Raw genomic sequence first — 14,104 nt, forward strand, 5'->3', positions numbered from 1 at the left:
CCTCTGTCTCCCTCAGCAGCACTCCAGGCCAGGGACCTTCTCCTTGAAATGACACCCTCTCACCTCCAGGCTCTCAGATGGGTGCAGGACAGCAATCTGATGGAACTAACCCGTTGAGTAAAAGAATCACTTGGGCTCTTTATGCCTCCTTGAGGAATTTGCCTTTGCAAAGTTTTCTGGGTCATTTAAATGACCTCTGCCATCTGACCCATTTCTCTGAATGAGCCCTTTTTCCCTAGGGTTTTTGTAAACCACTTTTGAGCCCAGGGAGTCTCCATAATTTGGCCTCTGGGGAGGGTAGTTAATTCAAAGGGTGGGGGTAGGAGAATTATCCTGTGTGTTGGGGGGGGTGACATCTTAAGTATTTAATAGCCAGTGTGACATAAGGACCAACAAATGATTTGCCAGCTGGAGGATCCCATGACCTTGGGTCTGCCAGGCATTAACCAGCACGGGGGCCCGGGGGGCAAAGCCATGTGGTGGGGGACACTCAGAGCCACTCGGGTGAAGCAGGTACTTGCCATCCAGCACAGATGTGTTAACTGCATTTTAACAACAGGTCTGGCAATACAGGTCCTGCAAACATCAGTCCTGGATCTGCCCCAATCTTGCCCAGCCTCCGCTCTTCCACAGGGAATGGTCGCTGGGTCCTCTGTTCCCTCTGTTAGAGGAAAAGTGGCCCGGGTCGGGGCTGGGGAATGAAATGGCCTCTGAGCAGCGCCAGCTGCATGGAATCCTGGGTGAGTAGGATCTCAGGCCCTCGAGCCACTGGGTGACCTTGCAGGGCCCGGCCGCCTCTGACTGTCCTTCCTCTCGCCCCTCCTCGCGGTTATTTTTGTCCAGTCTGACGGCCCTTGGCTGTCCTAGCAGTCTGGGCTCCATGAGCCGGATGCAGACCAGGCAGCACAAACGTCTGGTTCTGAACCCCAAGAGGATTCCCCTCTGGGCGCCACCATGTGGGAACATGGTGGCCCACACAGTGCACCCAACAGGGGCCACACGCCTGGAGGAAGGCAACACTACAGGAGGCTCTTGTCTGAGAGCACTGTCCCAGGCCTGGTGGTAAGGACACCCTGTCGTGGCCTTACTGCTGCCAGGAAGCCTCCCAGCTGTGTGCAGGGAACTGTGGGTCAGCTGGAGGGTGGGTGTCTGCAGCTGGGAAGAGATGCCTTGGCCGTGGTGGGCAGCAGGTCTGTCCTGTGATTTGCTGTGATAGGTGGGCCGAAAACAGGTGGGCAGGGGCAGACCGGGTTCCCAGGAAACCTCTCTGTGGCCCCTGTTCTTTCACTGTCTCAGGAAGCAAGGCAGACACTCTGTTCTGGACCCTCGAGTCTGGGACGGCTGCAGCCAGTCAGTCATTGCTCCTGGTCGGCGTCTGATCTCTCCTGGGAAGCAGCCAGCCTCAGGCCGGTGTGCTTTTTAGGTCAAAGCTATGTTCCCAGAGCTGAGACTCAAGCCTGCTGCCCATGTGTGCCAGGGCAGGAGAGGGATCTGGGCATAGCTCCTAGGGCTCTCCTGGGACTCATCTGTCCGGGTAAGATGTGAGACCAAGCCTCTGAAATCAGAACAGCTTTAGGAGAGCCTGGTGGACAAGCTGGGATGAGCAGTGAGGTGGGGAGATGCACGAAAGTAGGAGGGAGCCTCCGATGGGGGAAGATGCCTTCGCACATGAACCAGCCCAGGAGGCAGGGCAGAAAAGGCAGAGCCACTTTCAAAACCTGGAAAAAGAATTTTCCTTGCTGCTGAGGGTGAGAGGGTGCCAGCTCAGAAAGCCCCGACCTCTGTGATTTCGGAGACCCAGGAATGGCAGAGCACAGCTCCTGCGGGCCTCCCAGCAGGCCCAGGGGAAGCGGGCCTGGGGGTAGGGACAGTGGCAGAAACAGGGGACCTCCCAACACCAGGAGATGTGGGGGAAGAAGACCTCAGGAGAGGTGCCACATGGCTGCTCCTGGCAGCCCTGCTGCTGAGGGCCATGGGCAGGGGGACAGCTGGCCTCTCCAGAGGGCGGACCCTCCGAGTGGAAGACACCCCTCGACTGGGTAGGAAATGCCTCCGGGCTGGCAGGACGGTACCAGCGGCTCTGCGCACGGGCGCTGTTCGGAGGGCTGGGATGGGGTAAGCGAGAGAGGAGGTGCTGGGGAGGACGGGGCCCGGCACTCTTCCTAGGATGGCAAGCTGGCTGCTCGGGGCCGAGAGCCCTGGACAGCTATGGAAGAAGGACCAGGGCCAGGCAGGGAAGGCCAGGGGGCTGGCAGGTGTGGGCGAAGGCTCCATCTCAGCTGCGTAGCTGTTGAGGTGGGAGAGAAGGCGAATCCGGACAGGGTCCGCACGGCTGCTGGGTCCTTCCAGGACCCCCAGGTACCTGATGACCTCAGTGAGGCACTCCCGGAAACCAATGCTCCGGAAGTCCACTGCCAGGGTCCGGGCATCCAAGAATCCTGCAAAGTGAGGTGTGATGAGGGACACACACAATGAACCTGGGGGCAGACTGCCTGAATTCTAGATCCGCCTCCCCTCCTCACTCCCTGTGTGCCTTTGGGCATGTCGCCTTCACCTGACTGATGCAAAGAAGAAACTGCCCACGGTGACTTAAGTAGACACTTGCCAGGTGTGACAGGGCCGTGCACATGGAGGTGTAGGACTGTCCTGCCTGCTGATGCGCACAGATGCCGGGACACCCCTTGGAGAAGGCAGCATAGTGTAGCAGTGAAGCCTGAGGTCCATGGAGGCCACTTCACAAGCTGCCTGACCATGGACAAGTCTCTTAATCTCCCTGTGCCTCTATTTCCCTGGCATATAACAGTACCTGCTGCATAGAACTATGAGGGTGAAATGAAATGAAATGGTGCACAAAAATGCTCAATAAATTAAGTTAGCTACCCTTTACTGTAGGAATCTCAGTTTGTCATCCAGCCCAATGGGCAGGCTGGGAAGCAGGACCTCACTCTGGTCCTCAGTTGCTGCCATTAGGCCGAGGCAGATTTCAGTGAGGAATGACCAGGTAGACTGCCCACTGCCTCTCCAAACCTGCCCTTCTCTCCACACCGCCTTCCAGGCAGACATGGAACTGCTCTGGTGAGCTCTGGCCTCGTGACCATGACAGCAAACATCTGGTCCCTGGTTCACAGCTGAGGCCCCCGTGAGGGACGGCTGGGCAGGAGATGATGTTTGGAGCTGGGCCTCCTGGGAAGCAAGTATACTCTGCTGTGTACTTAGCTGTGCTGATGTGGAGCAAATCCCTTCACCTTTTGCGTTCCCTGTTCTTTTTAACTAGGATTTATCGAGTTCTTACTTAGCACTTAATTTACATTATTTAAGTTAATTTTCATTAAAAACCCCTTTAATAGTCCTGCTTTGGAGGTGAAGAAGCAGAGGGATATAGAAGCTAAATCATTTGTCCATGGACATAAAGCTAGTAAGTAGTAGAGCCAGGATTCAGATCCAAAGCTAACGCTCTCCACCACAACTCTGTCTTCCCATTAGCCCTGCGCCAGAAGATGGGGGCGATGGCACCCCCACTCACGAGGTTTTTGTTAGAACTAAATGAGATAACATCAGTGAAAGCATTCTGAAACTATAAAACACTGCCCATATATTGTCACTATTTTTCTTTTAATTTGGAAACCACAGAGGTAGTTTGAAGTATCTCCCCCAGCGGTTGATTAGTGACGGGAGTTTCTACTGTTGGCCATGCATAGCTTTGGCCAAAGTTCTCAGAGTGACCACCTGCATCAGGGGCATCGGGCATGCTTCCCAATCTTGCAAATTCCTCACCCGCAGCCCAGACCTATTGCTTCAACATCTCTGGGCTGTGACGCATGACTCTGCCTGCCCCCAGGTGACACTGCTGCACACTGAGAAGCACCAGGCTGGGCCACTTAAAATGCAACTGCCCCCTCCAAAGGGAGTATGTTAAGGTTTTAGGACTTAGGTCTCTGCAGCCAAGGTCTGTGGAGCTTTCAAGGTTTCCCAACTGTGAAATCACCAAAATACACAGAGAGGCTCCATGTAGCCGAAAAGTCTATTTACCCAGAAGTCTTTTTAAAGCCACAGTTCAATGTCTTTATTGTAATAGACTAGTTCAAAATAACAGAAGGAGTTACATTTATATTCTACTATAATCCCGCGCGACTGATCTTCAGCTGTGAGCATGACACATGACCCCAGCGATGCCAAGGACACAACAGCCCAGAAGGCTAGACCAGGGGTGGGCACACTAGTGAACCATCTGTGGCTAAAAGTCTCAGGCAGGCCGTTCCCGCTGGGATTCCAGTGAGAACAAGCTCATTAGGGCTAATGCTTAATGAGGCCCTGGGGCTGGGGTCAATATGAACCGTCTGTTGGAGAAGAAATGGAGATGAGGAAAGAGTGGTGACAAATGCAGACCCTGAGAGTGGAGAGGGGACTGCGCAAAAAAGAAGAGAGACAGGCTTTGTGAAGGTCCTGCCTGGCTCTGCTTCAGCTTCTCTCTAGGCTGTGAGTTCCATGAGGGCAGGGGCCCTGTCTGCTTCGCTCACTAGTGTATCCCCAGGACCCAGCCCCCAAATATTGGCTGCATAAATGCCTCCCAAAAAAGTAGAGCATCCGTACCTGTCCCACCAGTGGCGTGGAGCATTTTCAGGTGATCTACTGTCATCTGCAGGACCTCGGCTTTCTCCAGCTTAGAGGAACCCTGTGTGTGCAGGAGACAGAAGCGTGAAGGCCTCCAGCTGAGCTCTATCACTCAGCTCCCCTGCAGAGTGTTCTCAGCACTCACAGCCTCTGCTCCCTTGACTTCCATGGCTTCTTGGTTCTCCTTTCACCTTGCCTCTTGCTCTGCCCGTCCCTTAAAATGGTGGTGTTCCAGCAGTGCTGGCTCTTTTTTTTGCTGTGCACACTCTCCCCAGAGGATCTCACCTGTCTCCGCGGCTTCATACACTGTCACCAGAACGCCACTTCTGCATTCCCACCCACCTTCTAGGCCAGTTTTCTGGGTAGCCCCAAAGCTAGCTCATCATCTTACCCCCAAAGCACTTGCTTTTCCTCTATTCTCTTTCTTGGGAAATGTTTTTGAAGCCTGTAGCATCACCTCGTCTCCCAGGTGAAACCTGAGGGTCAGATTCTCCATGTGAGTCCTTTGAGGGCAGTACTAGGCCTAGTTCATGGCTAGTCTTATGAAGATTTCAGTGAACAACTGTGGAATGACTGACTTGTTCTCACCGGCAAAAGGGAGAACACATGACTTATGACCATGCCTTGGAGCACAGGGTGAGAGTCTCTGGGGCTGTCTGACTAATGCAACTGTCTGACATCCCACTGTCATCCCCCCACTTTCACATGTGCGATGTCAGAGTGCTCCCTCTCTGAGCAGCCTGTTTCACTTTGAAGTAGCTTTGGAAATGTCAGTAGTGTAGAAGGTTAGGGCACTTTGGAATTACAGAGTTCTGTGTTCCAGTTCTGCTCTGCTACTGGCTGTGTGACCCGTGTAAGTTACTTCACCTCTCTGTGCTTCAGTTTCCTTACCTGTGCAATGGGCATAATAATACCTACTCTCCAGGATCATTATGAGGGTCCAATTAAGCAGGATGATGGACATAAAGCCACAACACCTGAGATAGCTCAGTAAATATAAATTTCCATTCCCCTTACTCCTGGCCAGAGACAGAAGTCAGTAAGTGATATCACAGGACTGCAGGCAGCTGCTACCGATCAATAAGAGATGCCATGAACATGAACCTTATTTGCCACTCACACAGATTTCTTCCAGCACAATCAGCAATGTCACATACCTGCTTCTCAAAGGCAGTGGGAACCAAGCGCCGTAATTCAGAAAGGCTACTGTTGATGCGGTCTCGGCGACGTTTCTCTATGATCTAAAAGACAATGACAAGAATTTACACATAGGCTCTTCAAAGTCAATGTGCCATTTTGTTTTTGCTTTTTTTTTTTTTAATATTTTATTTATTTTTAGAGAGAGGGGAAGGGAAGGAGAAAGAGAGGGAGAGAAACATCTCAGTCATATGCATTCCACACACCATCAACCAGGGACTCCAACACCCATAACCAGGAACCCAGGCTGCAATCCAGGCATGTGCCCTGGCTGGGAACTTAACAGGTGACACTGATTTGTATTTTCCTTCACACTGTTTTGGTGAGGGAAATAAACCTATTCTTACTTTATGGAGGAGGAAACTGAGGCTCAGAGAGGGGTAGTGACTTGTTTAAGGTCACACAGCAAGGAAGTCCAAAGCTGAGAGAACTCAGATCTCTTGTCTTGATCTGTAGGGGGGATTTCAAAACGTTTAACCACTGGTACAGCATCAACCAATCAGAACAGGGACACCAGCCACAGCACTGGAGCAGGCCCTGGAGAACCTGTCCGGGGCCAGGAGTACCTCTTCAGATGCTGGGTCATGAGGTCTGAGGAGTCTTAGGTGTTGCCCTCTCCAGCTGTGAAGGGCTTTCATGCCCACGATCTCATTATCGTCTCACAGGACGGTAGCAGAACACTGATAGCGGGGCAGGAATTATGAGCCCCATTTTACCAGTAAAGAAAATGAGGGCTGGAGACTAAGTTTCCTGATTAGTGATGGCATCTCTGCCAGGTCCCAGGTCTCTGGACTCCACATAGCTGCCTCTTGGGGGAAAATGGGGCGGGGATAAGATGGCCAACAGCAAGCAGGGTGCCTCCTTCCTCTGTCCCCCTCACTCACCCTTCGACACACTGAGAAAGAAATGGAAGTCCTGGGCTCGGAGAGAAGAGAAGGAAGGCTGGAATAAATAATAGTGGCTAATTGTGTCATGTATTGTTCTGAGTGTGTTACATTAATTTCCTTTAACCTTCAAAACAACACTTCAGGCAGGTACTGTTGTTATTTCTGTGACACAGTTGAGGAAATGAGGCACAGAGAGGTTGAGTGTCTTGCCCAAAGTCATCCTGCTAGCTACCTGCAGAGCCAGGATTTGAACCCAAGCAGTCTAGCCTGGGGTGATGTTTCTGATCCGGGTTTCTTGAGGCTAGGCCCCTGGGGATCCAGGGTAAACCTCTGTTGCGCAGCTCAGCTGAGACACTCACCCCTCTGCGTTTCTTCCTGGCTTGCATCTGAGAAGGGCTGGGGGTGGACAGCGGCCTGGCCATCTGGCTGGAGCGGAAGAGAAAGGCAAATTTTTCAGAGCTGGGGACCATCTCCCCGGCCTGGGTTGACCTCTGGGCGAGCACAGCCCCCTGCTGGGCGGCTGTGGTCTCCCAAGCTGGGAGGAAGCACAGGGCAGGCGTGGGAGGGGATGCATCCTCTCCCCTTCTCCCCGGGGGAACCGTTTCTCCCTGGGCCAAATGCTTCTCCGCACTGAGTTAACTGTCCCCAGGCTGATGGGGGTCGAGGGGGCTGAGGGGACCTTGGTTCTCACCTCTGCCCCTGCCCCACGCCCCCTGCCCCGCTGCGGGCCGCTTGGAGCGGGCAAGGGAACCGCTGCTGGCCACTCTGGCTCCTGCAACGCGATCCCTGGCGGGGCGGGGCGGGGCGGGGCGGGGCGGGCGAGGGCACGGGCCAGCGGCAGCGGGCGGCCGGCGGGTTGGGTTTCAGAGGGAGCCGCTGGGAATGAGCGTGGAAAGAGCAGATGCCGCTGCTTCCCACGGGCCAGGCGCGCCGGCTGCCCGCCCTCCGCCCGCGCTGCAGCTGCCGCCACCTCCCACGCAGCACGGCTGGGGGCGAGGGGGAGCGGCATCTGGGTCACAGGCCCCTCTTGGGACCCTGGGCACACTGCCCTGGTTTCCGCAGAAGGTCGGAGACCTGCATCACGCCGGCCTCCCCTCCAAAGGCCCAGCTAAACAAGGGACATTTGCTCCCACCCGAGGAGTTCTCAGCACAGGGAAGAGGCTCAGCCCTGGGGGATTTTCCTGTCCAGACTGACCCAAATCCTCCCCAAATGCTCGCCCTCTTAACGGTTTCCTGCTTCAGAGGCCCTTTTGGGAGGGAGGGGCTTCGCTGGCTTGCATGGAGGACCATTTCTGTGGCCAACACCGGAGAGGTCCCGTTCTGGCAGGGCTGGACTGGATAGGCAAGCCAGGCCCCACCCTCCAGGCTCAGCTTCCGTGGAGAGACACCAGGACCAGGTCAACAAACAATCTTAGACAAGGTGACTCCCCTGTCATTTCAAATGCAAAGTGCTACCTATCTGAACTGGAACCCCTGAGCTTGCCTCCACCTCACTCTCCTCTTCCTCCTGGGTTCCCATCTCAGCCAAGCCACCCAGTCTCCCAGTTCTGCAAGGGGACACCTGGCCACCACCCTGGATTCCTCCTTGGTCCTCACCCCACCTCCTCAATCCTAAAATGCAGCTCACATTAGTCCCCTCGTCTCCACTGCCAATCTCAGGACCAAGCCTCTTTCCTCTTTCTTTCTTTTTCTTTAAAAAAATATGTTTATTGATTTTAGAGAGTGAACCAGTGATTGGTTGCCTCCCACATGTGCCTTGACTGTGGATTGAACCCACAGCCTAAGTATCTGCCCTGACTGGGAATCAAACCCTCAGCATTTTGGTGTACTGGACGATGCTCAACCAACTGAGCCACATCAGCAAGAGCAAACCTCTATCATCTTTTATCTGGACAACAGCTGCCAGAGTCTGTTGTTGGGTCCCTTTGCACCCTTTCCCCCTACAAGCAGGCAGAGTGATCATTTAAATGCAAATCTGACCTTGTCACTATTAAAACTCCTCAGGGGTTTCCCAATGTTTTTAGGATCAAGACCACCAACTTTCAGGTAGCTCAGCCAGCCCCTGTCACCTCCTAGACTCAACTCTTTTGCTCTATGTGCTCCTTCCTGTGGTTACACATATAGTTCCCTCAGGCTAGAATTCTCTGGCCCACCCTGGTCTCTCCACCCCCAAGCTTCAGCCCTGATCATTTATACCACCCTCAGGTCTCAACTCAAATGTCACCTTCCTGGGGAAGACTTTTCTGACAACCCCCCTCCTACTAAGTAGGTATCCCTTACTCTAACACTCTCCCAGCGTCCTGCATTCACAGCAGTTAGGCCCGTTTGTTTTATATTTACACAATTATTTGGTTAATAATGTCTGTCTCTCCGACAAGTTTGTAAGCTCCCTGAAATGATGACTCATGTCTGTCTCATTCACTGTTGTAGCCCCCTGTACTCAGCAAGTGCTTGGAACGTGGCTCATGGTTGAGCTCCTTCCTGCCCTCATCTTTGGCATTACTGGGAAACAGAGAGCTGACACAATAAAATCTATGTCCTAGGCGTTTGTGGAACGGAGGCACATGTGGTTCACCAGTAAGGTCCCAACCCCTGTGGTTACTCTCTTGGCGTCAGAGGTTGGATAATTTTCATCGTCTGCTCAAAGAAAGAAGGTTGCAGGAGAGACCAGGTCAACATTTGTCAAATCCTGCTGCTGTGCCTTGGGTTTATGCAGCCACATCTGGAAAAGGATATGTCCATCCAAATATCTGAACAAGAAGGGCTGGTAAAAGACCTTCGATGAAAGCTCCTGGGAGGAATGGCCCAGCAAGCTAGGTTCAGGGATCACATGCCAGATCCCGAGATCTGTAGGGCAGCTTGTTCACAGAGCTTCACTGGGGACAAGCCCCAAGAGCCAAGGTATGCTAAGAAACCCAGCCTTTGTCCCCCCAGGCTGGATAAGGCATCTCTAGGGGTATTGGGTTAGCTTTGCCCACGTCACTGCCTCTGAGCCTGATCCCTCCTCAGGGACCATCTGTTGGAGGCTGACGCACCCCTTTCAGGGCAGGTGGCTCTGCCATCTTTTCCCATCTCCTGGTCCATTGTTCTCTGCAGTATTATCCCACTCCCGTATCTAACCAGCAAACCACCCTTCACAGTTTTCCTGGCATCCCTATGTACATTTCCCTCCTATGAACCTCACAGAAGCCCCATTTTACAGAGGAGGATGCTGAGGCTCAGGAGCTGGGGCACCCTGCCCAGCCTACGCAGCTGCTAAGGAGCAAAGCCAGCATGGAAATCCATGTCTTCTGGCTCCAAGTTCGGCATTGTTTTCCTTTGTAATTCCCATTTCCTGTATGTCTGAATAGACCTCCAGTGCCCTTATCCTTAAAGCTCCCAAGAGCTCAGCCCGCTCTCACTTCCAGGCTGTGATCCGGCCTTGACACTGACAGGGAGGTGTAAGAGCTTCTTGGCTGAAAGTCTGAAAATAAGGCAGATTTTCACGGACCCAGAGAAGATTTGTTGACCACCAAGATCTGCTTCATGGACTAAAGTGGTCCCTAGCCAGAATTCTGGGGTGGTCTCTTGGGGTGGGGGTAGTTTTCTAGGTGGTCTGGCTGCCAGTCCTGACCACCCTTAGTGCTTACCCTCAGTTTCCCCTTGGGAGTTCCCCTGTGGGCTCTTATAGATAATCCCACTCACTTTGCACTAACCAAAGGCAGAATCACAATGTCCCCAATGACAGCAATGAGCCCCCTTGTAAAAGGAAGACACTCAGAGAGGAGAAGAGATCTGCTCTAGGCCACAGCAAATTAGAGGAAATTCCAAGTCTACTGGCTTTTAATTCATTGCTTTTCCCGGCGCACCCCATATATTCATCGTCACATCTTGTGAATCTCATAGCCAGTACTTATTCTAGACAGCATGTCCACATTTACTTGTCTCATTTATTGCACAATAGCCCTGAGAGTTAAGTATTATTGGGGCCATTTCATATTTAGGAAAAATAATTATTTGATAGATGGAGTGACAGAGATACAGAGAGTTAAGAATCATGCCCAGCCCTGGCTGGGTGGCTCAGTTGATTGGAGCATCGTTTCATCCTGTGCACCAAACGGTTGCAGGTTTGATCCCTGGTCAGGGCACATACCTGGGTTGCAAGTTTGATTCCCCAGTTGGGTTGTGTATGGGAGGCAACCGATCAATGTTTCTCTCTCACATTGATATTTCTCTCTCTCTCTCCCCACCCCACCTAGTTCCTCTCTCTCTAAAATTAATTTTTAAAAAAACAACAACAACATATCCTCAGGTGAGGATTGAAAAAAAATCATGCCCAATAGATCCAGTCTTCAGCCTTCTAGTCTTTTCATTAGACTATGTGACCCCATGAACATCTACCCTCCAATTGAATGGCAGCCCCTAGGAAAGCAGCATTAATTGGAAGTTACCTTGTGTCACAACGAGGAGACGTACTTTGGGTTCATTACTTCATCAAAGCCTCTCCCTGTGAGGTAGGTATTAGCATCCTCTTTTTGTAAGGGAGAAAACTGAGGTTCAAAAATGCCCAAGTTAATGGTCGTGAGAGTCAAAACTCAGGTCCATCTGACTTCAAAGGCTACTATGTGCCTTAAATCATGTAGGAACAATCTACAGACTCTGACCCAGTGCCTGACATGTGGCAGGTGCCCATTAAATGTTTGCAGAAGTGAAGGGAGAGGTTATATTCTCAGTTCAGTCCTAGCATGTATAAGGAGGCTGGGTTCAGATAGGAGCTCAGTAGGCGATTCCTGTAGATGGGGCAAGATACCACCACCAGACAGATGCCCACAGTGACATGGAGCACACTATGCTCTTTACTCTCACATCTCTGAGTGTGGGAGGTTTGAGTCCTGCCTTTGACCTCCAGAGAGGCTGGCTGCCCCAGCCCTGTGGCCCTTGCCACTGTTTATCCGGCTGTCTTTATACATGAAGCTCTTCTTCTCTGAGAGTTCCCTGAGGGCAGAAGCTGAGCAGGATACATCTGGGCCCCCCACGCCAGCCCAGAGTCTGGGCCACAGCAGGCACTGTTCAGTGATCCCTGAATTGAAGCATTGATGTCTGCTGGGGGGAGGGCCTTTGGGGAGTGCTACAAAGAGGGGTCTATAAGTCAGCTCTGCCAGATGTCCGACCATTCCTCTCCTCTGATGGGGTCTGCTCCTCTAGGAATTAAGACAGTCTCTCAAAATGGGCTCTGGCTAAAAGGACAAAATGCTGTGTAGGATAAAACTGCCCACTGATCCTTTAGCCCACAGCCCAAATGCCACCACCTTCAAGAAGCCTGCCGCCTTCGGTTATAAGTGACCTCTCCCTGCTCGGGTGCCCTCACAGCCCACAGTCTGCCTGTCCTTCCACCCTCCATGCTGTCCATGGTCTTTGTGTGACCTGGCAGGTCACTGGCCAGGCTGCAAATTCTTGAAAGGCAGAAGCCAGGTCTGACCAGCCTAGCTCTCTGGTATCAATTTTGTGCCTCTGATTCATGAAGACCCAATGACATTGAGTTTGAGACTCTGTTCCATCACCACCACATGGTGCTGGGTTCTTCTCCTGCTCCTAGCAGGTGCAGACTAAGAGAATTTCTTCTCCAAAGAGCAGTTGCTACTAAACAACTTAAAAAAGGCTACTGCCTTGGCTGGGTGGCTTGGTTGGTCATCCAGTACACCAAACGGTTGCGGGTTTGATCCCCAAGCAGGGCACATACCTAGGTTGCAGGTTCAATCCCCTGTCAGGGCGCCTACAGAAGGCAACCAATCAATATTTTTCTCTCATATTGATGTTTCTTTCTCTCTCTCTTTCTCCCCCTTCCTTTCTCTCTAAAATTAAAAAGCATATTCTCAGGTGAGGAATTTTTTTTAAATGCTACTAAGTTGAATGGAAATTATATACCCGAAAACCTAACGTACAAGGATGCAAGGAGAATGTCTAATGCCTTACCTCTAATCATAAGCTATAAATGATTGAAAGCTTGTGGAATTTTACTAGGATTTGTGACTGAGGCAGGATCCCCTGGTCTCAGAAACTAGAAATCATTGAAATTATGAATAGCCCTCAAAAGCATCCCTGCGAATACACTGACCCCTCCCCTTCCAATTCTCTCCTAGAGAGTCAGATTTGGATGAGCCAGGAGAGATCAGAGAGCCCTTCTTGTCCTCCCCATTTTACTGCTGAGGAAACAGGCTGACAGAGGGAAAGCGATGGCCCAAGGTCCCATGGTGAGCTGGCGGAAGACTTGGGGCTGGGATCCAGGCCTGCAGTCTCCTAGTCAGCCCCGGTTACACTTCAAGGGCTTTGGGTGTTATGTGTTGGATGCCTGACACTAATTAAGAATTTGCTGTGCTAGGCCCTGTGCTAAGCCCTTGACGCTTACTATCTCATTTGATTTCCCCAATATATTCCCATGAAGTTGGGTCTATTATTTATACCCATTTTACAGATAAGGAAAGTGAAGCTTAGGTTGTTCACAGAACTGGGAAGTAGTAGAACTGTCTGTGTGCAGTTTGTTCTACAGCTTTGAAGCAGGTCGAAATATTTGTCACAAGGAGAAAGACACAGGCAGCAGGGCACTGGAATTAGAGCCTAGGCTCATGCATTGACCGGGGGCAAATCAGCTATTATTTTCTTCAGTATCAAAACCTTATTCAAAGTCTGCTTTGCTCAAGGGACAGAAGTCATTCTTCTCCTAGAAGCTTTCTGTGTACTATATGAAAGTGCACCCAAGTTAGGGTGAAAATGGGAAAGGATGGTTATTCTGTACAGCCAGTGGGTTCCAGGTAGGGGTGTGGTGCCAAGAGCCTATGAGGGTTTTTCCTAAGAGTTTCAGGGAAAACTCCTCGCCAACAGCCTCACTTGGGCACTTCGACAGACGGAAGATCACCAGCTGGACATCAGACACCCGAGCTGAACGCTACTTTCACCCCAGCATCCCGAGCTCCTAAGCGTTGGCCAAGGGCACACAGGGCCCCAGTCCTCGTGCGTGTAATCACATACACTGCACCCCAACACACACACACACCCTGTGTGCCACTGCCCACACCTGTGTCGCCGGAGGCAGCCTCAAGGACTCGTCTCCGCGTTCGTAGAGTCCGTCGGCATGTCCAACCCCCCATCCCGGCTCTTACCTAAGCTCGCTCTCTCGGCCCACGTCGATGGGACCGTCGGACTCGCTGTCAGAGCCGCTTGGCTCCCTTGGCCGCTTCATGGTGAGAGCTGGCTGCCGGGACTCTGCCTGGTGGTGCAGGCTCCCAGCCTGGAAGTCGTCCCGCCCCGGCCCCGCCCAGGCCCCGCCCCGGGGGCGCCGCCACCGCCCTTTCCCAGGGCCCTTTTCCGCGCCATAGCTTCTGGCGATCAGGCGTCCCCTCGCCCCCGCGGTGACGCGCAGGTCAAGCCGTGGG

General features: G+C 52.4%; 1 protein-coding gene across 1 annotated transcript; it reads right to left on the bottom strand.

Moving 5' to 3' along the window:
• Nucleotides 1-348: 348 nt before the first annotated feature.
• Nucleotides 349-13,943, bottom strand: HEYL (hes related family bHLH transcription factor with YRPW motif like). The gene is made up of 5 exons (XM_090269172.1): nucleotides 13,832-13,943; nucleotides 7,055-7,121; nucleotides 5,769-5,852; nucleotides 4,591-4,672; nucleotides 349-2,438 (listed from the first exon to the last, which is right to left on the bottom strand). Exons 1-5 carry the CDS (start codon nucleotides 13,909-13,911, stop codon nucleotides 1,765-1,767), a joined length of 987 nt encoding a protein of 328 aa, XP_090125298.1. The 5' UTR covers nucleotides 13,912-13,943; the 3' UTR covers nucleotides 349-1,764.
• Between the last annotated feature and the right edge of the window lie 161 nt (nucleotides 13,944-14,104).

The sequence above is a fragment of the Furipterus horrens genome, unplaced genomic scaffold, assembly GCF_987537825.1.
Source record: "Furipterus horrens unplaced genomic scaffold, mFurHor1.1.pri manual_scaffold_3, whole genome shotgun sequence".
NCBI lineage: Eukaryota > Metazoa > Chordata > Mammalia > Chiroptera > Furipteridae > Furipterus > Furipterus horrens.